At 54.0% G+C, this 25,074-nt stretch overlaps 10 protein-coding genes across 10 annotated transcripts; 3 read left to right on the top strand and 7 right to left on the bottom strand.

Moving 5' to 3' along the window:
- Window positions 1-408: 408 nt before the first annotated feature.
- AYL99_00289 (hypothetical protein) lies at window positions 409-3,308 on the top strand (the record flags this gene model as incomplete). The annotated part of the gene is made up of 2 exons (XM_018831805.1): window positions 409-1,008; window positions 1,113-3,308. The coding sequence occupies 2 exons, from the start codon at window positions 409-411 to the stop codon at window positions 3,306-3,308; spliced, it is 2,796 nt and encodes a 931-aa protein (XP_018697684.1).
- A 516-nt stretch (window positions 3,309-3,824) lies between these two features.
- Window positions 3,825-5,713, bottom strand: AYL99_00288 (hypothetical protein; the record flags this gene model as incomplete). The annotated part of the gene is made up of 3 exons (XM_018831804.1): window positions 3,825-4,055; window positions 4,170-5,448; window positions 5,508-5,713. 3 exons carry the CDS (start codon window positions 5,711-5,713, stop codon window positions 3,825-3,827), a joined length of 1,716 nt encoding a protein of 571 aa, XP_018697683.1.
- Window positions 5,714-6,734: 1,021 nt separating this feature from the next.
- Window positions 6,735-7,506, bottom strand: AYL99_00287 (hypothetical protein; the record flags this gene model as incomplete). Its single annotated transcript, XM_018831803.1, has 2 exons — window positions 6,735-6,999; window positions 7,058-7,506. The coding sequence occupies 2 exons, from the start codon at window positions 7,504-7,506 to the stop codon at window positions 6,735-6,737; spliced, it is 714 nt and encodes a 237-aa protein (XP_018697682.1).
- Window positions 7,507-9,582: 2,076 nt separating this feature from the next.
- Window positions 9,583-11,265, bottom strand: AYL99_00286 (hypothetical protein; the record flags this gene model as incomplete). Its single annotated transcript, XM_018831802.1, has 4 exons — window positions 9,583-10,324; window positions 10,380-10,501; window positions 10,551-10,843; window positions 10,905-11,265. The coding sequence occupies 4 exons, from the start codon at window positions 11,263-11,265 to the stop codon at window positions 9,583-9,585; spliced, it is 1,518 nt and encodes a 505-aa protein (XP_018697681.1).
- Window positions 11,266-13,425: 2,160 nt separating this feature from the next.
- On the top strand, window positions 13,426-14,422 carry AYL99_00285 (hypothetical protein; the record flags this gene model as incomplete). Its single annotated transcript, XM_018831801.1, has 2 exons — window positions 13,426-13,536; window positions 13,592-14,422. 2 exons carry the CDS (start codon window positions 13,426-13,428, stop codon window positions 14,420-14,422), a joined length of 942 nt encoding a protein of 313 aa, XP_018697680.1.
- A 119-nt stretch (window positions 14,423-14,541) lies between these two features.
- On the bottom strand, window positions 14,542-15,110 carry AYL99_00284 (hypothetical protein; the record flags this gene model as incomplete). The annotated part of the gene is made up of 4 exons (XM_018831800.1): window positions 14,542-14,600; window positions 14,653-14,763; window positions 14,824-15,033; window positions 15,095-15,110. The coding sequence occupies 4 exons, from the start codon at window positions 15,108-15,110 to the stop codon at window positions 14,542-14,544; spliced, it is 396 nt and encodes a 131-aa protein (XP_018697679.1).
- A 522-nt stretch (window positions 15,111-15,632) lies between these two features.
- On the bottom strand, window positions 15,633-17,315 carry AYL99_00283 (hypothetical protein; the record flags this gene model as incomplete). The annotated part of the gene is made up of 1 exon (XM_018831799.1): window positions 15,633-17,315. One exon carries the CDS (start codon window positions 17,313-17,315, stop codon window positions 15,633-15,635), a length of 1,683 nt encoding a protein of 560 aa, XP_018697678.1.
- A 569-nt stretch (window positions 17,316-17,884) lies between these two features.
- Window positions 17,885-18,543, top strand: AYL99_00282 (hypothetical protein; the record flags this gene model as incomplete). Its single annotated transcript, XM_018831798.1, has 3 exons — window positions 17,885-18,000; window positions 18,056-18,388; window positions 18,444-18,543. 3 exons carry the CDS (start codon window positions 17,885-17,887, stop codon window positions 18,541-18,543), a joined length of 549 nt encoding a protein of 182 aa, XP_018697677.1.
- Window positions 18,544-18,913: 370 nt separating this feature from the next.
- Window positions 18,914-20,340, bottom strand: AYL99_00281 (hypothetical protein; the record flags this gene model as incomplete). The annotated part of the gene is made up of 3 exons (XM_018831797.1): window positions 18,914-19,752; window positions 19,948-20,014; window positions 20,161-20,340. The coding sequence occupies 3 exons, from the start codon at window positions 20,338-20,340 to the stop codon at window positions 18,914-18,916; spliced, it is 1,086 nt and encodes a 361-aa protein (XP_018697676.1).
- Window positions 20,341-21,179: 839 nt separating this feature from the next.
- AYL99_00280 (hypothetical protein) lies at window positions 21,180-23,063 on the bottom strand (the record flags this gene model as incomplete). The annotated part of the gene is made up of 2 exons (XM_018831796.1): window positions 21,180-22,760; window positions 22,812-23,063. 2 exons carry the CDS (start codon window positions 23,061-23,063, stop codon window positions 21,180-21,182), a joined length of 1,833 nt encoding a protein of 610 aa, XP_018697675.1.
- Window positions 23,064-25,074: the final 2,011 nt, after the last annotated feature.

The following is a 25,074-nucleotide window of genomic DNA, read 5'->3' as shown; positions in this document are numbered from 1 at the left end:
AGCGCGGCCGCTTTACTCGGGCGCGTGACGGAGCATTGCAGGTGCTCAGCCGAGCATGGAAGAGCGTTGAGGGAGCCACGGCAGCTTACTGGGAGCGCCACCCTGATGCCGGTCCGTAGGAGCTAGTTCGGGCTCGCATCGGGTAAACGGGCCGCCATCTAATTGGCTCCTGAGTATTGTAATGAGGCTAGAGTATGTGCGACTAACAAGCGAATACATGCGAGGGATTGCGGTTCACGTGCAGAGCTGAACGCCACGAGCGCCGCGATGAAGCTGAAAGCGGAGAAATGCGGTTGGCAGCATTGTTGCTGAACCCATAAAGACAGCCTACTTAGATCTCAGGATGCAGCCCTCCCAGGGCTCCAAGAAGTGCCAAGTCGAGAACTGCGGCTGCTCTTGGCTCCAAGAATGTCGTCGACGACAAAGCTGGGGAGACTCTGGGCCAAGAACCCTCCCCCTGATAACGCTGATGCTTGCCTACCTTCAAAGAGCTCGCGGTGGGACTCGTCGCGGTTTCGGAAGTTCCTGAGCGGGCATGACAAACCCCCAGAAGACGACTCCCTACAGACCCCCCCAGTGAACCCGGATGCTTCTCCCAAGGCCGAACACGACCCAATTGGTCTTGTGGCCGAACATGATGCCACTGCTCCTGGCGAGCCTCACAATATATGGGTTCGAGCAGAAAAGAAATTAACTAAGAATGACAAAACAAACAAAGTATGGCAACAATACCTTGAGATCCTGGAATCGGAGCTCGGAGCAAAACTCGAACCCAGCGGGACTGTCGAGCGTCAGCAACAGCTATACAAACTTCTCGAGATCAAAGCCAAAGAGCTGGTTGACAAAAGGTGGAAAGTCCAATTGGGTGGTCATGAAATACAAGTCAGGACTATAATAACTCAAGCTTGCAAAAACCTTTTACATGCAAAGGATCAAATTCAAGGGGTAGCCAAGCATATCGCTCCTCAAGCAGTGCACGCTTGTACCGGAATGGCCATGGTTCTCACCGTAAGTTAGATCCCTGCCAGACTGGTGTTATGTATTTCGATCCGGGCGAATCAACCCCTCAAAGATGGAATTTGCTGCGGGAGTCCTTACTTACGCACCCACAGCTTATCATCCAGGCCGCAGAGCACAACGCCGCCCTTCTTAAGGGCTTGAAATGTACTTCTGCGTTAATCTGCCGCCTCCCCATTATGGAAGATCTCTATCTACCGACGCAGCCTTGGTCTGCCAGGCCAGCACATTTCGACGCATTTCAGCAGAAATTTGAAGAAGGTCTAACGACATTATATTCTCTGGTTCTCGAATATCAGGCACGGGCTCTTCGCTACCTAAAGCGTGTTTGGGCCGCCCAGGTCCTGAGAGACATGGCGAAGCTAGATACGTGGGAAGGGCTTCTAATGAGCATCGAAAAGTCCGAGGACGCTCTGCGAAGCTACACCCAACTCCTTGACGCCGAGGAGATGAAGAGGCGGTTTGACGAAATTCGTGAAACGCAAGAGAATGACGTTAGGTTTCGTATAACATCGACTCTAGATCAGAAAGTGAACAAGTGTCTTCAAATCCTCGACACCTGCCCCTATCGAGAGCGGAAAAACAGAAATACCAAGCGCGTGTTAGGAACGTGCGAATGGTTCACTTCTCATCCTCGCTTCCATGAATGGCAGAACAAAGGCTCCGGCCTACTCTGGGTGTCTGCCGATCCAGGATGCGGGAAGTCTGTCCTGGCCAGGTACCTGATTGATGAGGTCGTTCTCAGCACTAGTCAAAGAACTACGTGTTACTTCTTCTTCAAGGATGATTCTGAAGACCAAAAGACCGCCGCGAATGCGATCTGTGCGATCCTGCGCCAGCTTTTCTTGGAGAAACCCGATCTTTTACAGGAATCAATTCTTAGCGAGTTTCAAACAAAGAAGGACACGCACGTCTCGTCGTTTTCCGATCTGTGGAATACTCTTCTGAGTGTCGCCGCAGATCCCAATGCTGGAGAGATTGTGTGCATTCTGGATGCATTGGACGAGTGTCAGGACCGCGACCGATCCCGGCTCATTCAGGCTTTAACAGAACTTTACTCTACCAACTACCTGTCCAACTTGAAGTTTCTCTTGACCAGTAGACCATACGGTCACATAGGACGCGAATTCCGGGAGCTGGAGAAACTGCTACCGTCCATTCATCTCAGAGGCGAGAACGATGACGAAATTAAGAAGATTTCTTTGGAGATAGACCTCGTCATCAGAAGCAGAGTCGAAGATATCGGCAATAAGTGGTCTCTCAAGCAATACGAGCGCGTCTTTCTCCACGAGCAGCTCACGGCCGTCCCCTTTCGCCAGCGTAGCTATCTCTGGGTCCATCTAACCCTAGATGCCATCGAAAATATGGAAGGCTTCACGAAAGGCGGCGTCAGGAGAGCAGTACAACAATTGCCACAGAGCGTCGACGGCGCCTACACCAAGATCCTAGAAGGGAGTCGGAACCCCGAAAAGGCCAGAAAACTCCTCCATATAATCATTGGAGCAACGAGACCGCTCACGGTGGGAGAAATGGCGATGATGATGGCCCTCGACGGAAGTCATAAATCATATGACGATATTGAACAGGAACTGGAGCCGGACGAGCGATTTGAAACCACTCTCCGAGACATCTGTGGCCTTTTTGTCGTCATCATAGACAAGAAGGTCTATCTACTCCATCAAACGGCGAAAGAGTTTCTAGTGCGGGACAATGCCTCGCCACTAACAGACTCCCACCCCTGGAAGCATTCGATACAACTTGAGGAGTCACATAGGCTGCTCGCCGAGAGATGCATTTGGTATCTGTGTTCAAACTTCATTGAGGCTAGTGGAGGAGTCTTGCTTGACTATGCCTGCTATAACTGGCCCAGTCACTTTCGCGAGGCTGGTATAAGTAGCAACGAGAAAATAACCGTGTTGGCACGGAAGCTGTGCAAGGAAGGTTCGAAGGAATATACCGTATGGTTTGGTAAGTACGGATCAAGATACTGGTTTCCGAAGTCCAGCAGTTCCCTTCCCATGGCGTCGTATTTCGGACTTGCCGGGTTGGTGGAGCTGCTCCTCGAGAAGGGCGCGGCGCTGGAATCGAGGGATTCAAGATTCGATCGGACGCCGCTGTTTTGGGCTGTGCGGAATCGGCACGAGGCCGTGGTGAAGCTCCTCCTCGACAGAGGCGCCGAGGTAGATACTAAGGACAAGACTGGACAGACGCCGCTGGTGTGGGCAAGACACCGCGGGCGTACGTCGTTGGTAAAGCTGCTGCTCGAGCATGGCGCCACCAATCCGGCGTGATAGGCAAAATTGGGCCATTGGAATAATTACATTAGGTAGCTAATAGCAAACTGGGTAGTCTTAAAGAAATCAACTCCGAGCACTGGAAGAAACGCTTCTTTATCCCGGATTGCGAGAACCGACGGGGGTGGGTTAACTGTTCGCTTCTCTTTTAATGTGAAACTGTGAAGGTCCTATTACTAGTCTTGGAGCGTCAAAGTTGGAAAAGATTCATCTGAGCACCTAACAATTGATAGCGCACGGATAGAATATTTGAACAGGACCTTCAGTCTAGTGCCGAGTCCGCTGACTATATAGATATATATTAGATATATATGTATGGAATCAACCTCCATCAAGGGCCCTCTGCAATACTCTCAGGCCCGGTCCCCATCTTGGCAACCTGCGTGTTCGTCCGTCCGTCCGTCCTCCGGTTTAACGAGTCCACCCCTTCAACGATAGGAGTACGAGGGCCAACTATACCGGGATTAACATCCTACGTCCGGGGCAACTCGCATAATCCCCAGACTTCGACAACTACTCGATATCCCACTCCTCGTCCTCGCTGTTCCTGATGTACGGCACGGGCAAGTCCGTCGGCCCGTACTTGGTCTCGGTGATGGTCAGGCCGTTGCCCAGGAAGGCAAACACGTTGCTGGGGTCCTTGTACTGCAGCTCGTAGTGCTCGAACCGTGGCCGTTTCATGAACTTGAGGTGGTGGAACAGGCTGCCCGGCCAGATGTACACGCGGCCGTCGGGTTTGTTGTCCTGGGGGGATGGTTAGTAAATCACCGTCAGCAACACACACAAAAGTGGAGGATCTGGTTCAGTTCTTCACGTCCCTTGATGACCAGGGTGGAAAGGAAGAGAAGGTGAACTCACTTTGTACCAGCTCTTGCAGTCCTCGGCCCACACGCTGTGCTTCCGGTGCCAGGCATCCATGTACAGGTTCAACTGCGTCGTGAGGTCCTGCTTGGGCACCATCCAGCGGATGCCGTCCTCCTGCATCTTCCGACAGCACTGGAGAATGTACTCGCTGTGCACCTCGTGGCTGGGGAGCACGCAGCCCTGGCCCCAGTTGCCCCGGGGCCCATTGACCACGAAGTAGTTGGGAAACCCTGGGGCCGCGATCGACGCGTACACGTTCGGCTCCTTCTGGTCCTGCATGACTTGGCCTTGGAGACCGGTGATCCGGAAGTGCGGGAGATACGCCACGTAGAAGCCCGTGGCGCAGGCCAGGATGTCCACCTTGTGTTCGGTCCCGTCGCTGGTGACGACGCCCTCCGGGGTGACTTTGACAATGTCCTCGAACACGCACGTCACGTTGTCGCGGATCAGGGATTCGAGGTAGCCTTCGCCGGGGGTCAGTCGACGGCAGCCGGGACTCCACGCGGGGATGAATCTCTGCTTCAGGTCCTCCCGGTCCCCGAGTTTCCGGGCCATGTCGTCCTGCAAATACTTCTTCGCCGCCAGGTTCATCTCGCTCCCGCGCAGGAACATGCGGAAGATGCTGGCCACCGAGCGCTCGACCTCCTGGCGGTATTTGAGGTGGTACTCCGGGTCGTCGCGAAACTTCTGCTTCTCCTTTTCCGTGTACGAGTGCTTACCCGCGGCACCCGGGTCTTGGGCCTCCGGGTCCGCCTCCTTGTTGGAGACGGACCCAAACGGCGTGGCGATATAGGTCTGGTTGCGGATGAAGACGGTGACGTGTTTCGCCGTCTCGGCCAGCTTGGGCAGCATCTGGATGGAGCTGGAGCCCGTGCCGATGACGGCGATGGTCTTGCCGGCCCAGTCGATGCTGTTGTCCCAGGCGGCCGAGTGCACGAGCGTGCCCTTGAAGTCGTGCAGCCCGTCGATACTGGGCCACTTCCACTTGTTGATCACGCCAGCGCCGTTGACGAGCACGTCGCACGTGTCGCTGAAGGTGCTGCCGTCCTTGCGCTTCAGGTCGACGGTCCACTTCGAGTTCGTCTCGTCCCACGTGGCGGCCACGACCTCGGTGTTGAGCTGCACGTACTTCTCGACGCCGTACTTCTTGGCGAACCGGACCATGTAGTCCTGGATCTCATCGCTGTAGCTGTAGTAGCCGCTCCACTCGGCGTTGGGCTCAAAGGGGAACGTGTACGTGTGGGCGGGGATGTCACAGGCACAGCCAGGGTATCTGTGGGTCGGGAGTCAGCAGAGAACCCGGAGAGCTGTGGACAGACCAGACGATCGCACCTGTTCTCGTACCAAGTGCCGCCAATGGCGTCGTTCTTCTCGTAGCAGATGAGTTCGTAGTTCTTAAGCATTCTCTCCGCCTTGTGCGCGAACAGGAGACCCGAGGCACCTGCGCCGACGTGGATCACCTTCAACGGCTGCGGCGTGCATTGAGGGTAGTCGGGCACATCGTCCGCCGTGTAAGGTGCTTCGTTGATAAGAGGCATGTCGTCTTGCTTTGCTTCGCTTGGTGCGGTGAGTATAGAAGAAAGAGTAGAAGAAGGACACCCAGAATATACCCTCGTTTCCTCCTATATATATATATATACGCTCTATCCCACTTACTGCTCGTTCAAATCTTGCCTCAGGAAACTCTTGTCTGTGCTGTAAGACTGAGTCAGTCGGTTCTGTTAGAAAGAGAATGCAAACCCGTCCGCCGTCTCGGCTTCCATCCACACTGGGTCGCCTATCAGGCCACCACCGCACATCAAGTCAAGCAGGGACGAGCAATGTTTCTGATACGCCAATCCGACTCTTTCGATGGGGGGAGTGGGAGGCCGCATTGTCCCTCGGTTCATTTCCTCCTCAGGACATAGGGTATCTCACTCCCTCTCTCCCAGTCTCTCTCTCTCTCTCGCTTTCCCCCCCTAACACTTCCAAAGCCACATTCTCCAAACTTCCCACCACAAGGGGACGTCGTGACTTTGCTGGAGAGAAAAAGGCGGGGTTTGTTTTACCGAGGTCATCAGACAATGGGAATTGCTTGAATGGCATTGGCGGCGGGGCGCAAGGCTGAAGGACCGCAACAACAATACATAACCATTCCTCCGGCTGGCTCAGGATTTTAAATCCGGGTCTTGCTGGGCTCGCCGTGACAGTGGTGGTTTTTACATGGTTCGTATTGGTTATCTCCGGCAGCAAGACCAGGGCCACGACGGCTGAATTGGGTTATCTCGATTCGCTATTACTGCATGTTTCTGAAGGTAGGGCGCCGGCGAGTGCATAACCTTCCCTCCCGACATAGTCCTTGAAACGAGACCGTGAGAGTTTCTCGCCAGGAGGATTCAAAGAAGTCTGAGAACCCAAAGTTAAGTGAAGACTAAAGCAATTGCTCGCAATGATAATTCGGCATGTCTTTTGATCGTTCTAAAAGGTGTACTTGAGAGAGAAATCAACGGAGATAATGCTGCGTGCCCCTGGCCCCATTCCCAGATTCTCCACTTCAATGCATGCATGAATGAAATCTATCTACAAGACGGCAGCAACACCGGCCGCGACCGCACCGAGGACCATCAGTCCGTTCGACACCATGTTGGCGCCAGCAGCGTTGCCAGAAGGCGAAGCACTGGATCCGGTTGAGCTGCCCGTGGGCGAGGGGGAGGCGCTGCTGCTGCTGGAACCCGAACTGCTGGCAACCGCCGCACCGAAGATGCCACCTTGGACGGTCTCAGGGGAAGATCCCGTGGCGCTTTGGGCGGCAGACTTGTAGGCGGAGAGGGTGTTGCCGCTTGACCTGCACAATGGGGATTAGTATATCGGTTTGTGGCAGAGAGGAGCCAAGAGAAACTTACGGAGGGTTGACCACCATGGCCATGCCACCCTCGCAGTGACCAGTGGCCGAGCAGTACAGCCACAGAGGATCGGTGCTGTTGACCTGGATCCGCCACACATCCCCGTCGTTGGGGAATCCCGAGTACACACCGGCACCACCACTGATCGGTACGCAAGGAGCCGCGAACGAGCTCTGTGCGACACTGTGACCTTCACCGAAGGTGAACTCCACCCAGTCACCCTGTGCGGCGGTGACGGTGTCTGGTGTGAATGTGAGGCCCGGCCCGACCTTGACCGCGTGAATGTTGGAGGCCGAGGAGGCGGCGGCAGCAGCGGTTGCACTGCTCGACATCGACGAACCCGACGACGAAGACGAAGAGCCAGAGCCGTAGTCGTACTGAGGGTTGGCGAGAACGGATGTGGCCAGCACACCGAAGAGGAGGGTGGTCGATGAAAGTGGAGAGTGCATTGTGTGTGTGTGTTGTGAGGAGTGTATAATGTTCTCGACGAGGTCCGATGCTAGATCAGTGTAGCTCTGCTGGAGAGAAGGGTATCAAAAAGGGCAAAGCAAGTGTAACTTTTGGTGGACTGTGTACTCGGGAGTTGAAGATGGAGGCTCTCCCTCTGACCACAACCCGGAAGTCTCCCAGCTCTTTATATCCCTCATGATCTGTGACCCAGGGGAGTGCCGGCACAGGGAACAGCCATGGATTGGTCAGGGTTAGCCAAACAGGGACTGTTTGACCAGCCTGACTCGGGTTCCTGTACGACGAATGGGCAGATTTGGGACATAGCAGGGAGTGGAGAGCACCGACGGGAGTCTGGCCGACGCGCAACCTCCTCCTCGTGGCCCTGGGGGCGACTCAAGACTCTTCACGTCTGAAGTTTCCCGTGTGGGAGAAAAAGGAGGACGGAGTATGAGAGGCAAAGGCAAGTCGAAGGATCCATGAGCCAGCTAGCCCGCGTCGACTCTCCGAAGTTGAGGCCCAAGACGGTTTAGTGGTAGATACCAAGATCCAGGGGGGAGAGATTGGACCAGAGCAAGCGCCTGTTTAGCCTGTTGCACAGAAGGGGCATCATGGGGGTGCTGTTGGATGATGGACGAAACGCATTGGAAACACGAACCGCATCTCCCGTATCAGAACGAGGCCATCACATCACCGCCAACAACAACAACATCATCATCACCACAACCACCACTCTCAACTCCTGGATCCTTCTGGCCCCCATCGCAGAATAGCCGGCTGAACAGGAAGAAAAAAGGAAAGAAAAGCCCTTCAACGCCGTGCGATCCACAGACTGATTGCGTACGACGTGCTGCGGTACCTGGGGCAATATCCCAACGAAGCCAGAGACGGGAAAGGCTCGAAGTCGAAAATAGATTTGTGGTGCCATTTGTTGATGGGCTACCACGCTCTGGAGCCGGTCTGAAAAGGAAAGAAGGGAGAGACGCGCTCTAGCTCGAATGATAGCACCAGTCGAGGGAACGGGGGGAGTGAGAGACCAGGAGCCACAAGCCCGGGGGTGGATGCTGGGAGGGGAGGATCCCAGTAGCGGGTAGTAGTTATTAGTGATGATGGATGAGTTATACGTATGCTGCCCACTAAGGGTTTTAGTGGGTGCTAATAGGAGGGAATGTCGTGGGCTGTTAGGTGACGTTAGGCACCTAGTGGCACCGGTGGGTGCCTAGGCACGAGGGACAATGGTACTGGATACTCCGTATTACACAGTTAGTTACCTACTGGACACAGTACCTCGTAGGCAACGCTCAGCCTTCCCCTAGTGACCAAAATAGGCGCAGGCAAAATGCGAGGCTGCCAGCCATTGACCTCCATCAACCAGCACTCCCTCCCGTACTTACCTCCAGACGCCTGTCATCAAGACAAACAACTTCTTTCCGGTCACTGTCACAAAGGGGGTCCCGCGCCACCCAGAGAAATCCCACAAAGTTCGGAAAGCGCCCAAGATTCCCGGCCATTTTTCTCCCATCTGGCCATCATCATCATCACCTTTTCTCACCCGGGAAACCGTCCACAGCGCGCGGCCTCTTTCCGGGGCAAAAATATATATTTAGCCCTCTGCTCTGCTGCTGGCTCGCGGGCCTGGCCAATCGGTAACGGTAACCCCCAACGCCATTTTTTTTTCCACTTCATCAACCTTTTCGAAAAGATAAAAAATCCAATCCTGCCGAAAAGACGAACGAACCACCAGCACCAGTACCAGCACCAGCACCACCCACTTACCACTGGGCTGGCTTCATTTGCTTCCGACGGATTTTGGAGATAGTTGAGGCGGAGATTTGCCTGGAGGTGGAAAGCGTGCGATCGACCGACCCATGGCATCCCAAGAAAACTAACTGGTCATGACATTTCTCCATTCTAAACGAAAAGCTACGCTGCCAAGGCCCGATGATGATGAGGATAGTAATGACTGAATAATGGATAAAATGAACCTGACCGAACAACCCTCATTTCCGCTATTCCGAATGTCAACAGTGTGTGTGCTAGGTCGGGGCAATACCAGGAAGGGCATCCACCTGCCCGAATCATACCCCTTCTCCGAAGAATTTCCCTTGCATGCTGCTGCTGCCGCCGCTGCTGCTGCCAACTGTGCCGCCAGTCAGTCTCCTGGTCAGATCTTGGTCCCAAAAATATCTCTGACTTGTTTGGAGAGTGACCTGTAAGCCAACAGCGTCCACACCACGGTTGCATGCGCTCTGGATCTGCCTGCCCAGTTGGCACGCTGGGGACCCATCTCCTCCCGTCGCCATCAAGATGGCCGAAACCCAGATCATGCCGGCACGACGCTCGTTCGTGATTGGGGCGATAGGCTTTCCCACAAGGCCCATGCAGTGCAGGCGTTGAGCCCATTCCATGACCGAGTAGATCGCCTCGCTGTTCATGAAGATGCAAAAGGAAAACAGGCCGAGGACCAGCAGCCGCTCCGTCTCGTCGAGCTGGTCTTGTCGTTGAAGCAGGTCAAACGCCCGAAACGCATCCAACGTCATGGCATGCACGATGGCGGCAGTCTGCTCGCCATCCGCCCCGGTCCCGGGAAGATCGGCAGCCTGCAGAATCCATTGAGCCATCCTTTCCACGAGATGCAGCACCTGGACCTTGACAGCAGTGCTGCGAAATAGCTCCGTGAATCCAGGAGGGAGCTTGGCCAGTCGCTCGCGGGATACCGGCGAAGGTTGACGGCGAGAGACTTCAGCCATCGGCGATGCACCCCCGAAGCTGGAACTCTTGACATGGTCAAAATGTCGGTAGTTCAAGAAATTTTCGAACCTGGGAGATTGATCAGCAGTGACACGGCGCAGTCTGGGGACGGCGCAACTCCTACTGCAGAAGCGGAATCTTCACCCATTTGCTTAAGGATGGGGATTCCATGCCACCCCGGAGTTGGATGATGTGCCGCAAGGCCCCGAGATGAGTTCCCATCGCATCGATATTGTCGTGAAGCAGCTGAATTCGTCATTAACAGGGCTTGCACCGAGACTGAGGAATATCTCACCTCAGTTCCAACCAGCAGAAGGATCGTCATCATAACAGCATCGGAGGCACATGACTCTGGGGAAGAGATCCTCTCGCGGAGCTCTCGGATGACATCGTTTCGCTGTGACAAAAGAACTTCCTTCGCACCCTGCCTTCCCGATTCGAATCGCTCTCGCATATCTGCCGCCCAAACCAGGACAGCCTTGGCGACCATGGTATCATGCAGCATGACCCCGTCGAGGAAGTCCCCAGGCTCAAAGAGGATGGTTTTATAGCGACGGTGTATGGCAAAAGGGGCATAACATTGAAACACTATCATGGCGAGAATTAGCTGGGACAGAAACGTGGAGAGGAAGAGAGTGAGGGGGCTCACAGAATTCAAACGTGGAATTGGGATCCAGCTCGTGGTCTCTCCTGAAGTTGTCACCAAGGTTCCAGTGCTCCAGGAGTTCGATGACGGTCTGAAAGGCAGCACTGCCTCCGTCTGCAAGCATCTCGTTGCCCGCAGACCTGACAGGGACAGGCTCCGTCGGAATTGAAGACTGAGCATTAACGGATGACGACGAGGTGGACGACGAGTGGCGACGGTGAGCAGGTTGGCTACTGCTACTGGCGTTGGGTGTCGGATTCCCCAACTTCATCCGGTACATGTAGCCATCCTGCGTCAATTTGGATCGGACAGATCCCCAGGATGGGTTTTTGTTGCTGTTGTTATTGCTGTTGTTGTTCTTCATCCCGTCCACGGATCGACAAGCTGAGCCTCAAAGAACTGGCAGCGTTTGAGGTTTCTGTGACCAAGGCAATGGCTCCTCCACGGTTTGATCGGATTCATCGACACGACTCTTCATTCATTCCCAGACGGCGTCTATATAGAAAGAGCGACCTGCTTGCCCCAGCTGGGATCCATGAGTTCATCATCTCTTTCCTGGCCGGAGCGTGGAGAGTCCCGCGTTTGATCATCGCGCAGCCTTGTCTTGCCCGAGCAAATTACCAGATCTGCCACAGACACGATAGTGCTGCTTCCCATTCTGATCGTAGGTGGGGAAACACGGCCTGTGATATGAGTTTCTTCTGGGCTGCTCGGGTCGAGTCTCGTGGTCCCCAAGGCTAAGAGGCCGCACCACGATCTAGCCATTGAGCAACAGAACTGCCTCACCAGGTATTTGTCTTTGATTCTCCGAACTTCACACTCGTGCAGCCGCATTCGCTTACCTAAATCGTGGCATTGCCAACAAGCCATACCCGATGCAGTGTTTGTCCAAGTCTCGACGGCATTGGCTGGGCGTTCCTGGTCCGTGCGCTGGCCACATCCCATAGGTTGGATTGGGTTGTTCCTGCTGAGCTCCTGCAGCATTAGGCTCACCGGCTATTCACATGGCCTATCATCGTCTGTCATGGCCGCCGACCAAGCCACTGTCGGCGATCCCGTCGCGCGGGTCCTGCAGGTGGTGGTCAATTGCAAATGGCATTTTCGGTAAGGCTGGTTTGTTGTTCCTCCATAATCCAAATCTAATCGGCGAATGTGTCAGCGTCAAAACCCCCTTCCAACGAGATATGCAAACCCTGATTTTGGAAATTTTAGGCTGGTGCCGTCTTCCGTGCAGGGGAAGAACAAAAGGAGGGTTTTGCGCATCGTCCATGTGAAAGAGCTTCACCTGATACCCTGATGTGATGGTGTGTACCGCACTTGGATCGATCGTCCACACACTCAAGGGTCCAATCCCTTCCAGCCAAGGCGCAAAACGCATTCCGGCTTCAGCTATGTTGTCATCTGGTGATGATGTCTTTTCGATATCGGGAAAGTCTTCAGATCTTTGGAGAGGAGGTCTTTCTTGCCGACGCTTCCAGACAACGAAACTTGGACCCCATGTTACTAACCTTGGTAGGAAATTTCACTTCCCTGTCCTCCAGCAACACTTGTCATCCTTGCGCGCGGCAGTGGTGTTAGGATTGATATTCTGCATCATCAGAGATATCCTGGCCGGGATCAAGCGGCTAAGAGTGTCTTGTACGTGAGTGGTTGTGAGGGTATTTTCCGTAGGACAAAGGAGGCAGTTGTGAAGACCTGATCTGCTGCAGAGCTTTTCATGTGCAATTTGCAAAAATCAGAACAAGCGTAGTTGTCTTGAGAGTGAAGGAACAAATATAATATCCGACTGGTTGAACGACGCGACACAAGCAACGAGATAGCTCTTCCAAGACCAAACCGAGTTGCATTATCTCTGGCCTCTGTCTGCTCAGATGCTTCTCATGTCACCGACCGACGCGAAACTCAGAGTCGAGGCCGACTCGAGAAGCTGGGCAAAGCAGAGGCCTCTGAATAGTCCCCAGCTCTGTCTGGCGTTGAAATGTGATGGTGGTGTCTGTCTGGATCAGACTGTAGGCCAAACCAAGCCAAGCTGTCCTGCGTCCACGGAATGCCCATGGCACAGGGAAGTGGGAGCTTCATATCCTTATAGGACTGACTTCATGAGCGTTGTGGCCTCGGCTTAACAAAATATTCTGAGCACCAAAAGAGTAAAAGGAAAACGGGATGGACGATGTCGGGCGGGCTAGTGATGCTGGATTGCACATGTGAGCACCAACCAGCCCAGAAACCGACCTCGGGAAATTCGAGGGCCAGGCCGGGCATCGAGACACACACACGATCAACAAAAAGTGGTGATATCATGCACCTCCGGCCTGGGGAATCGGGAATTTGTGGTTACAAGAACGTTCTGAAAAATCTAGACCGATGACGCTTGCATTTGCAAATATGACTGCTGCCGTGAACCCTCCCTGCTTCATAACAGAGTATCAGACGCTTGAAAATGTCCCCAAACCCCAGACGCTGATTGGATTTCTCAACCCATCAACTTCCCAAGACGCACGTCGACGAAGCTCTTCCTCAGAAAATGCCCTCCTCAAAGGATAAATACACCGACCCCGAGCTCCGAGATGAGGTTAAGGAAGACATCCAGCAATCGGACAAGGGTGGTGCGCCGGGGCAGTGGTCTGCTCGCAAAGTGCGTCCAAAGTCGCTTCTCGCTTTAGTGCTGCGGACTAATCCGTTTCCCTCAGGCTCAAATGATGGCCAAAGAGTACAAAAACCGGGGTGGTGGTTACAAGACAGACAAAAAAGACCAGGACGAGACCCAGAAGCATCTGAGTAAATGGACAGAGGAAGAATGGCAGACAAAAGAGGGCAGCGGGCAGGCGAAGCAGGACGACGGCACCAGGAAGCGCTACCTTCCAAAGAAAGCTTGGGAGGAGATGAGTGAGAAGGAGAAGGAAGAAACTGACCAGAAGAAGCAACAAGGAAGCAGGGAGGGCAAGCAGTTCGTGCAGAACACCCCACGTGCAAAATCTGCTAGGCAGAAAGCCACTGATGGGGAAGACGCCGCCCATGAGAAGAGGGAGAAAGAAAAAGCGACGCAAGGAGAAGGCGGGCAGGAAATGCAAAGTCGCTCGAAGCAGCAGTCCGACTCTGACTCTGAGAAGCCGGAGCACAGAAGCAAGCAAGGACGGACATCTCAAAAGGCGGGTCAGAAACGCGATCGGGGCCGAGACACGACCAACGAGGAAATGACCAAGTCCCCGATGAAGAAACTGAAGCATCAGACCGAAACGTCAAAATCCCAATCCAACGGCCCGTCGGCCTCCATGGAAGACAGGGCGAACGCGCCAGCTGAGCCCGCTTCGAAGTCGAGGCTGCCGGAAAAGGGGCAGACAGCCCATTGGAAGGGGACATCGGGCTGGACAAAAGGAAGCGTGGTGGAGGTGCTCAAGGCAAGCAAAAAGGTGCATGGCAAGCATGTCAACGCCACCGAAGCCGATCCACGCATCGTGCTGAAGAGCAACAGCAGCGGAAGGATATGTGTGCACAACCCAACCAATGTGTACTTCGACTGATGCACGCCCTCAAGTGGCATCCTCTTGGTTCAATATAGGGGCGCAACGGGAAACTTCGGCGTCCAAGGGTGTGCTTTTCGATAGTATTTTGGGGGACATGATTTTGAATATGGTCACATCTATAGTTTGGCTTTGGCAGCACCACCAGCTTTCGCGAGAATAGGCTCCATCTTCGTCGCTGCGTTGCTTGTCAGCTTCTCACCCTCACCGTCCAGGGTCGACTGATTTACCTTTCATGACATTTCCCCTGACCTTCAGCTTGCCGCTCATAAACAAAGTCTGAGCTTTCGACTTGCCGGTGAGCAACTTGGCAAAGTCCTCGTCGGAAAGAATGAGTGTCACTGTTGGCCGTTTAGTCCCTTCTGCATCCTCATGCAATGGCGACTGTGTATCCAACTAACCATCGGCCTTTTTGCCTGCGGGCGCCTCGCCTTTGCCAACCTTTCCAGTCTCCTTGAGATCAATGTACCACGTCTCTTGCTTCCCGCTGCTGTTTGTCAGCTTGAAGGTGAACACGGCGCCCCCTTGCTTGATGGCGGTTTTCCGTTCGGCGTCATTGGAGGCGAGGGACTCATTGATGGCATCGAAGGCCACGGAGGAAGGGAAGGCCTCTGAAATGATACGTCAGCAAGGTTGTGCCGTGATAACCTAAGACAGATTCTGAAAGCATACCGTCCTTGAGAGACATGGCGTGGCAGAACTCCGGAATCGAAAGGAAAGTACTAGGAGACGCGTAAAGCTGGAATAGCTCCGGTGACGAGAGAATGCAAGTTCAAATAGAAAGGATCTAAGCCTGTGTGAGTGACCAACTGGGTATTTGTAGGAGACCGGATGCAAGAGTCGCACTCGGAGGTGATCATGTGCGGCGCAGATGTAACGGCGAGGACGGAAACCGAAGATGAAGTCATCTCGCGCTGGGGAATCGACATGTGAAAGACTCCAAACGCCGAGGCTCAACAACTCACCATCCATGAATACAACAACATTCCCCTGCCGCTGTAATACCTCGTTGAGGCTACGGTACATCTATTTATAATCTCCTCCTTTCTTCGACAAGCATTTTGGAGGGAGCTCTGCAGGAAGTAAGACCGGGGATGGGAACGTGGCAGGGAATGTCAGAACAACAAAATGTCTATACAAAGGCATGGGTATCTCTTCGCTTTTAGGAGTCCACTTCACACTGAACCACATTCCACACCACAAGATCTCGTCAGAACTCTGGCCTAACCACAGCATCCTGACATAGCACCGCCATCCGCTTGAAGAACCTTCGCCACTCCAGCGGGTCGCCCGAAGCCTTGACGAAACACACCTCTATCAGTTCTTCACTGACCGCTTCCATGGCGATGTTGCCGCTCAGGGGACATCCACGACTATCTTGGGTTTTAACCTTGACTAGAAACTCGCAATCTTGAGCCGTAGGCCGAGGAATGTTTGGAGTTGGCACTCCTAATCGGCTCAAGGCCTCCAGGACATGGGGGACAAGGAGATTCAACGCCCAACCCGAGTAGAATTTTGTCAAGCCTGAAGAGGGCAATATGTCGTGAAACCGACGAGCCATCTGAGTCCGGCTAAGAGGGACGCTCGGGTTGGACTGGAACTGTGACATCGACGGCTCGTCTTCGAGATATTGCGCTGTTGACATTGACTGTGTCGCCGACGTGAAGCCTGATCCCACCTGCGTGCTTGACGTAGCAAGGTGTTTTGGTCGACCCCAATCAAATAACATATCCTCGCCGGGCGTCTCGGGTTGGGTTGAGGCGAACCTCGCCTGAAAGCCTCCATCAACCTCCATGGAGTCTAGGTTTTGACTTTTCTGCGTCCCTGCAAATGGATCCGCGTTGAAGCTGACCCGGAGGGATTCAAACATGTTTGTGGCCAGAGTGATCGGGTCTTTTAGTCGACCCATTTGGTCCATGAATCTGTTCGGCCGGGTAAACCAAGGATGCCGGCGTACATCCTCAAGGGAAAATCGCGTTTTGACATCGACCCTCATCATGCCGCGGAGGAGAGAAGGCACCTCTGGGGGAAGTGCGTCCCACAGCTCGTCAGATGGCTTCCCATTGCTCTGAACATACTCACTGAACTCATTTGGTCTCCCGTACTCATCTCGTCCCTCCACCGGTCTACTCCAGGGGGTGTTTCCTGCAAGCAAGACGAACAGGACGACTCCGCAAGACCAGACATCTGCCATGTTGGCTGCATAACCACTTCCTTTCGTGCCAGCCTGTGTGCTACACGACAGAACCTCTGGAGCAACGTAAGGCGGACTTCCACACAGCGTGGTGGCCAGCTTCGTCCGGCCGTGATACTCGAACAGGGTGGCCATCCCAAAATCTGCAATCTTGAGATCTCCATCGGCAGAGAGAAGAACGTTCTCCGGCTTTATGTCCCGATGGGCGACGCCCTTCGAATGCATGTAGCCAATTGCACTGATGAGTTGGGTAAAATAAACATGTGCAATGTCTTCCGCAACGCCAGCATCGGCTTCGATCTTGTCAAAAAGGTCACCTCCTTCGGCCAGTTCCATTGCAATCCAAACCCAAGCATGATCGTGACCATGGTCGTAAAACTCGATGATGTTCTTGTGGAGGCCAATGTGCTTGTGTAGGGATATCTCCATCTCGAGCTGCTTCTGCTTGATCCGGCCATACTTCTGGGCGAAGAGTTTATTGATAAACTTGACTGCAAAGACGGGATTGTCGGCGTGGAGAGGAGCGGCTTTTTTGATGCTTCGTGGAATCATTAGCAAATCTCTGTATGGCACTTGCAGCATGGAGGGGCAGGGGATCAAATACCATGCGTATGCACCGGAGCCGATGGTGGGAGAGACGATCCGGAATGGCACTTGGTCAGGCAAAGGAGCCAACTGAGAATGAGGGACCCCGTTCATGACAGAGACTGGCAAGAGAGGATGACCAGAGTTTTCGTAAGAACAAACGTCGAAGCCTATGCAGTGATCATCGTTGATCCCTTGGTACTGGCACTGGCACTGGAACGCACCCAACCGGTCCTACCAAGCCCAGGACGCGTCGTGTTACAGACTGAGGCGTGGGACTACCGGTGAATTGGTTGACTGAGACCCCCAAAATGCAGTCGACGTCATTTGGGGGGCGTGTTTAGTGGTGCTAGTGTGCTGTTACTGTTACTGCGGCGACCATAATCCCGTCCGCCACGACCGCGACGGGTAAACACTCTCTTCCTTCTCCGGGCGCAGTCGACCTTGCCAACAGAAGCACACCTCCAACCCTACACCTTCGACTTTCGCTTTCCCTGACTATTATTTGGACTCCTTCATCGTCTTTCCATCATCCTCAGTCTCATTCATTATTCTCCGCATTGTTGGTCTACAACTACTGCTGCCGTCAGAAACTGTAGTAGTCTGGACCATTCTTCCGTTTTCAGCATTCCTTTACTCGCATTCTCGCCGTTTGCAGCCCGCAGCTTAAATACAGCTCCAACATGGATTATCCATACGAGAACTCTCAGAACGCTGCTCCAGCCATCCCTACCATGGCCGAGCACCGGAAAGTCGGTGTCTCCTGCCAGAAAGGAGACATCCAAACTGTCACGAAACGGTGGGACCATCTTTTCCTTTGACGGGCAGATGGCACGGGGGCTTATCATGCACAGACTCCAATCCGAACTTATGAGCCTCATGATGTCTCCTACCCCGGGCATGTCTGCCTTCCCTGACTCCGACGGCAACATGCTGCACTGGACCGCCACCTTGGAGGGCCCTAGAGACACCGCCTACGAGAACCTCACGTTCAAGCTGCGCTTCGAATTCCCCACCAACTATCCCTACTCTGCCCCCGACGTCACATTCAAGACCCCGGTCTACCATCCGAACATCGACTTCAGTGGACGGATATGCCTCGATATTCTAAAGGAGAATTGGAGCGCTGTCTACAATGTCCAAACTGTGCTGCTGAGCTTGCAGGGTCTTCTGGAAGAGCCGAACAAGTAGGGAATCTGCCTGCATCCAGAAAAAAACAACCAAGCTGACATGTGCTCGTAGTAAAAGCCCGTTGAACAGCGAAGCGGCCACGCTTCACCAGACTGACCTCGAGGAATTCAAGCGAAAGGTGTTGGCTCGCCATCAGGATCTCAAGGACTAAATATCGGAGACTCAATGCGAATGGGGACGACCTGGGTCATTTGCTTCGGAGTTCGCCATGGCTAGAAATGATGGTTACGCGCATACCCTTGCATGGGTCCTTCAGCGTTGGGCGTTGGTGAGAAGTCGTCATTTTGACTTGAGAAGCGACGGAGCAGGATTGGGGTTGCATACATAGCAGGTGTCGACGGGGCAGGCTCGAGCAAGCGATGGACGTCCTGGTGTTGCTGGTCCAGAGCGTCATCCCTTTTGGAAGTTTTGCTTTCACACGTACCAAGCGCAAAATATACCGCATGGCTTCCTTCTATCGTTCCCTCACGATACCTAGACTTCCCAATACATCTAGAGTGTTTTTTGAATGCTCTTGCCAACTAATTTTCCCCGACACGCCCGCAGGCTTGCACTTCCTCGTTCGCCATGAAGCGACTACTACCATCATCCAAGCCCTCGAACAGCTCGACCCCCCAACTCTTACTGGGATTATTGAACCTCGACCTCTTATCCTGCTCGGCAATCTTGAGCATCTCCTTCTCGGTGAAACTCACCTTGAGCGACCCCAAGTTCTCCTCGATCCGATCTCGATGCACGCTCTTGGGGATCACAACGGTCCCGCGCTGCCTGCCCCAGGCGAGGATGGCCTGTGCCGGGGTGACGTTCTTCTCGGCGGCGAGATCGATCCAGAAGGGGTCGTCGAGGACGTGTGGCAGGTCCGGGTACTTGTCGCTATAGGTGGGATTCATATTGGCGAGCGGCGAGTAGGCGATGACGGTGATGTTGTTCTTGCGGTGCCAGTCGACGAACTCCTGCTGCTGCAGGTAGGGGTGTGTCTCAAATTCGTGGGCCCAGGGCCGGATGTCGCAGCGGGCCAGCAAGTCGTCTAGCTGGCGCGGCGAGAAGTTGCTCACCCCGATGTGCCGGGTCAGGTTGGCCCGCACCAGCTCTTCCATGGCCGCCCACGTGTCGTGCACGCTGGTGTCCTGGTCAACCACGGTGCGCCCGGGCTTCTGGCCCGGCAGGAATGCCACCGGCCAGTGCATCAGGTACAGGTCCAGGTAGGGCACCTGCAGGTCATGGAGTGTCTTCTCGAGCGCGGGTCGCACGTGCTTGGGCTGGTGCGCCGTGTTCCACAGCTTCGAGGTGATCCAGTACTTGTGGCGGTGAGGGGAGAGGGACGAGTTGCCCAGTGTGCGGCCGACGAAGTCTTCGTTGCCTGTTCAGCCGTCGCAGGAGGAAACCACATAGTTAGTCAGGTGGTTATGCCGACTTCGACGCCCGTTTCTCGCAGAGATGGGTGGCGTGGGTTTCAATCAATCAATCCCGTGGGGAGATGATGGATGCCTCATCCACTCGAATGATGATGGATCCGGGGGTGTCTATTCCGAAACAGACAGAAAGACAAACGTACCATAAGCAGCGGCCGAATCGAGGTGTCTGTACCCGGCCTCGAAAGCATACTCGACAGCATTGGAGGCCTAGAAAACATTGGCACAGGAGCAGCATTAGTTAGTGTACGAGGAGAGCCTTTCGAGTATCAAGAGGAGAAAAAGCAGAAAAAGGGTCGGCTGTTCCATTTGAGGAACAAAAGATGACACATGTGAAGGGGGGCGGCGAAGCAGACATCTTCATCCTTGGAATTCCAAAGCCCCAGACCGACTTGGGGGATCTCCTTGATCGGGCCTTTTGTTGACAGAGGCTGTTGGCGGTGGAAGGGGATTTGGTCTGCCAGGGACGCCGGCAGAAGAAGCGTTGTTGTCAGGAGGCACCAGGCCAGGAGGTGCGGGGATAATAGAGGCTGCATATCGAACACCCGTTGACAGTAATGGCAGTCAAACAAAACTCTATAATATAGTTGGGAATGGAGGTAATCTATATTCGTATGTTGTTCAGAGATGAAATAGACATGAATGTGATGAATGCGTGTATTCGCGTCGTCAGCCATCGTGATACTCGACGTCGATGTCGTCATGCGGAGTATTGATGGTACCCTGTTCCGGGGGCATCGGAGTGCATATCCATTATTACCAGGGACAGTGTTGTGCCGGATAACGCATCCGCGAATAGGTAGTACATTAATAGGGGGTGGTCGTAGCTATGGGTATTAGCTATCATCATCATTAGGTATTTGATTAAGCTATCAATCCCGCCTCTGACTCGCTATTGTGCGGAGATAGCGGCTTGGCAACTTTGTGCGCTTACTAGTACATAATTAGCTAGAAAGGGGGTCGAGGTACGAGGTACTGTCCTCCATAAGCTAGACGAAGACAAATACAACTAACAGAGTCTCTCAGATGAGGAATCATGAAAGGAAACGTTTCAGAACAGAACAACTCTGCATAAAATACCCCTCCTCCTCTACTGCTGCCACAATCTTCGGCTCAGGCATGACAGGTAGGATACTTGGATAAACCACTATGAGGTGGAGACGCGGCTCAGTAAGGTAAAGGCCTGGCAGCTTGTGTATGATCAGTATATCGGAATCGTCCTTTTTCTCCCCAGCCACCATTAGGAAGGAAGATCGTGAGTGCTGTGGCGGACCGTTTTCTACCACGCCTTCTATATTGATTTTCACACTGAATGACGGCAGTGAACTCTTCTATGCACACATCTTTGCAATCGACGGACAGATCGGGACCACACTCAATTCAACACATGCGCCGCCTTAACCATATCCGACGCCTTCTCCGCCACGGCGTATATGGTGGCCATGGGATTTCCCGAGAAGTTGACGGGCAGGACGCTTGCATCGACGACACGCAGGCGCTGGACGCCGAGGACCCGCAGCTGCGCGTCGACCACGTCGCCCATGGCCGCGGTGCCGATCGGGTGGTGCTCGGTGCCCACATTCCCGCGCAGCCAGGCCTCTTCGGCGTCCCTGTCTCCCAGCCCGACCTGGGCCGCGAACGAGTACCGCGGGTGCAGTTGCTCCTTGATCCGCGGGGCCAGGGAGACGGCGTTCAGGAATGGGAGCGCGGAGCGCAGCACGGCCATGTCGACCGGGTGGGCGAGGAACGCGTTGTCGATGGCCGGTTGGACTTGCGCATCGCGGCTCGTGATGTGCACGCTGCCCCGGCTGAGCGGGTACTGGAACGCCGCGACGATGCTGACGTGGTTGGTGTCGCTGTTGGCCGGCGGTGTGAGGAAATAGGACTGGTCTGCGAGGCCCTTTTCCGTGTTGATGTAGGCCGGGATAAAGAGGAATTGGATTGCGGCCGCCTTGGGGTCCTTCAGCTTTTGGAGTACCCGTCGCTGTTGCGCTTCGCTGAGGGGTGTTTCGATGCCCCGAGTCGATTCCACGGCGTCAAGCGTAGCTTGCAGTTCCTCGGGTGCCACCCTTGCCCCGTAGCTGATGTATCCCATACCCGAGGGAGGATTCGCCAGTGGTCCGGTCCCAGTCTTCTGGTATAGCTCCATGAAGGGCTTGACAACTTCTGGGTTGACGAAGGCATCGATGGAGAAGCCTCCGGGGGCCAGCTCGAATGAAACAGCAAAGGCATGATGGTCTTGCATGTTGGCACCGACAAGCTTGTTCGCGACAATACACTCGACCCCTGCCGCCTGCAGGACTTGTGGATCTCCAATCCCGGACAGCTCGAGAATCTGAGGCGTTTTATACGTCCCGGCGCAGATGATGACCTCCCTCGTCGCAGTCGCGGTGTACCGCTTCCCACCATGCCAGAAATGCACTCCATCCGCTGCAGGCTCCTGCGTGGAGCCGTCAAATCTGACGCTATCCACGGTGGCTCGGGTGAGAATCTTGAGATTGGCTCGTCCGAGGTTGGGGAGCAGGTACGCTGAGGCTGCATAGCTACGCGTGCCGGGACGTTCAGTTCGATCTACGGTCGACAGTGCGTTGAAAAAGTTGTCTCGATTTCCAGTCGTCGGATCCTCGGAGGTCGGATCGAAACCTGCAACCTCTCTGCAAGTATCGAGAAGGTCCTTCTCGATGGGTACTTGGGAGCGATTGGTGCTGGTATGGATCACACCGGTCGTTCCGTGGGTTTCAGAAGGATAGAGAGGAGCGTCTTGCGCGTCCAACCGCTCATGTTTCCGAAAATACGGTAGCAGACCGTCCCAAGACCACTCGCCTGAGCCGACAAAAGCCGCCAACTCATCGAAATCGGTGCGCGTTCCCCTCATCCAGAGGCTCTGGTTGAGACCACTGGTGCCGCCCAGCATTTTCCCTCGCGGTAAAGAATATTCGAGGTTGTTGGCGTGTTTCTGACCCAATTAGCAATCTCTTTTTTGTGACCTGTCTACATCCACGAGTACCTGAGGGACACTCTTCAAGGTCCAGTCATACTCCGGCTTGTTCGCCCCCTGCATGTAGAGAGTCGGGACATTGACCAGTGGATCATCCAGCTTGTTGGCGCCGGCTTCAAGGACCCCAACGCGAAACGCATCATTTTCAGAGAGACGGGCGGCCAGAACTAGTCCAGCAGTGCCTCCACCTGCAATGATGAAGTCAAAGGGGACGGAGACGAACTCGTCCACCGAGCACAATACCGACGTTTCTGAAGACATGTCGTGGCGCTTCGTATTTCACAGATGCAGAGATCACGGTGCTCTCTGGAGCATGAGAATATCTTTATAGTTAGTTCCTCTTGAGCACGCACAACTGTCATCAAGTATAATGACTGATGAGTAATTCCTTCGACGCATCTAGGCACCGTTGATTGTGCACGACCATGAAGATGTTTTTCAACCCCAGACCCCAAGCGGCCGCATGCGCGAAATCGATCACCAATGATTGCGAGAATGAAGGGCCTCCCGAATATTCCTTTGCTGACACCAGCTGCAAGCTGATCTGAACATTGCAGGGCGTCCTTCTGGCGAGGTGGCCATGAAGTCGGGGACGAACCAATCCAGATCAAGTCGACCTGTCATTCGCCCCCAGACTTCTCCGTATCCGGCCACCGGTCTTGACTAGGGCGTTGGAAGAGAGAGGTTAGTAGATGCTTCAGGTAATTGTCGCGTGCACTTGGGAGGCACGCCTGAGATCAGGGACATCGATGAGTAATACCTCTCATGGACTCGGCTAGCCACGTTTGGTAGCAGTCGCAAATACCGAGGCGAACTGGCGGGAGCGTTGGAACTGACTGCAGTCTATATTGCAGCTGTGTTCTTGCTTGTGTCCTTGACCACGGAGCAATCTCGTTAGATGTGGTGAGTTGTTTGAATGTAATAGGCAAAGTCACTCGGACTGACGTCGGATATATGTTCGACGTCAATTGGCGTCGATAAAGTTCTTTCCTATTCGGCCGACTGGGAGCAACTTGAGTTATATATCGAGACTCCGCAAGTCGGGGGGCAACCCAACCTGCTTGGCTTCATCCTATTGGCAGGACCGTGGACAGACTGCTCCATCAGACCTGTCTCGGGGTTCCACGGAGACGACTGAGTGCTGAGTGAATGATGCAAAGGTCGAAGATTGTGTCTCAAGTGCCGAGAAACGAAGCCCTTGATCCAGGAAGCTAGTATGGGTCATTGCTACTAAAAGGCAGCGGTGGTAATCGAGGAAAATCCGACAAAGATAGGAAGGCAACGTAATAACAGACTTCGTTCGGAAGACGCGCGCTCGCCATTGTGGAGCCGTGACGGATGACCCGTACCTGAAAGCATAAAGGGAGGCTGAAAAGACGGTTGAGAAGCCCTTGGATACCGGAAATGGCTCCCAGAAAGCTCGGCCAGCATTGGCAAGCGAACGAAGACACCGGATCGCTAATGACAGGGGAGAGGATCACCAAAATATCCATAAAACGACCCGCATGCCCTCCGTCCTTCTTCGGCTATGAGGTTAATTCATCAGTTAGATTCGAATCGACACAAACTACAAAGTTCGACGTGATTGTGGACCGGAACCGAAATGGTTTCTTAAGTTGTTGAGAATGCCTTAATGGTATGAACACTTCAGAAATCGACCATGATGATGCTTCCTCAGTGTTGTCTGCTGGACTCCGCCCTAATGCTCCAGACTGCCATAGGTATCTGCAGAAGCGGCCAGACAGGTCAGCAGCTGCGTTTCCTATTTCCAGGGTATTCCCATGCCTCCAAGCAGCCTCTTTCGACAGTCGCCAGCCAGTTTGGGACTACTCTTTGGTACGTTCCAAGGTCTCAGACAATCTTTATCGACGTGAAATCCAACCACGGATGAAGTTTTCGCGATTTGCGATCGACCAAGATGTGCAATGGATATCTCCACGGAGGCCAAGTCCTGCAAAAGCCGGATAGATATGTTCAAGTCGGGGCGTCATTTGGTGCTCCTACAGCCTCGGATCTAGTAAGTCGATCAGACCTAGCCTGGCGGTTATTTCCTCAACGGTTAGTAGTCGTAGATACGCAGCCATCCGGGTTTGCCTCCAAATGTTCTATGGCTGACCGCAACGTCTCCGGCTGAAATCAGACGACATGTATCCTAGCGCAGCAAATGGAGGTTCACCTACCGACATATGCAAACTGATAGAGGACATTTCATTGATACTCACCTGGCATGGTCAAGGCTTTCCGCTAAAAGATGGCCAAGATCAGGCTCCAT

The sequence above is a fragment of the Fonsecaea erecta genome (genome assembly GCF_001651985.1).
Source record: "Fonsecaea erecta strain CBS 125763 chromosome Unknown Scaff1, whole genome shotgun sequence".
Lineage (NCBI taxonomy): Eukaryota > Fungi > Ascomycota > Eurotiomycetes > Chaetothyriales > Herpotrichiellaceae > Fonsecaea > Fonsecaea erecta.
Note: the sequence above shows the minus strand (reverse complement) of the source record. Positions and strands in the feature narration are given on the sequence as shown.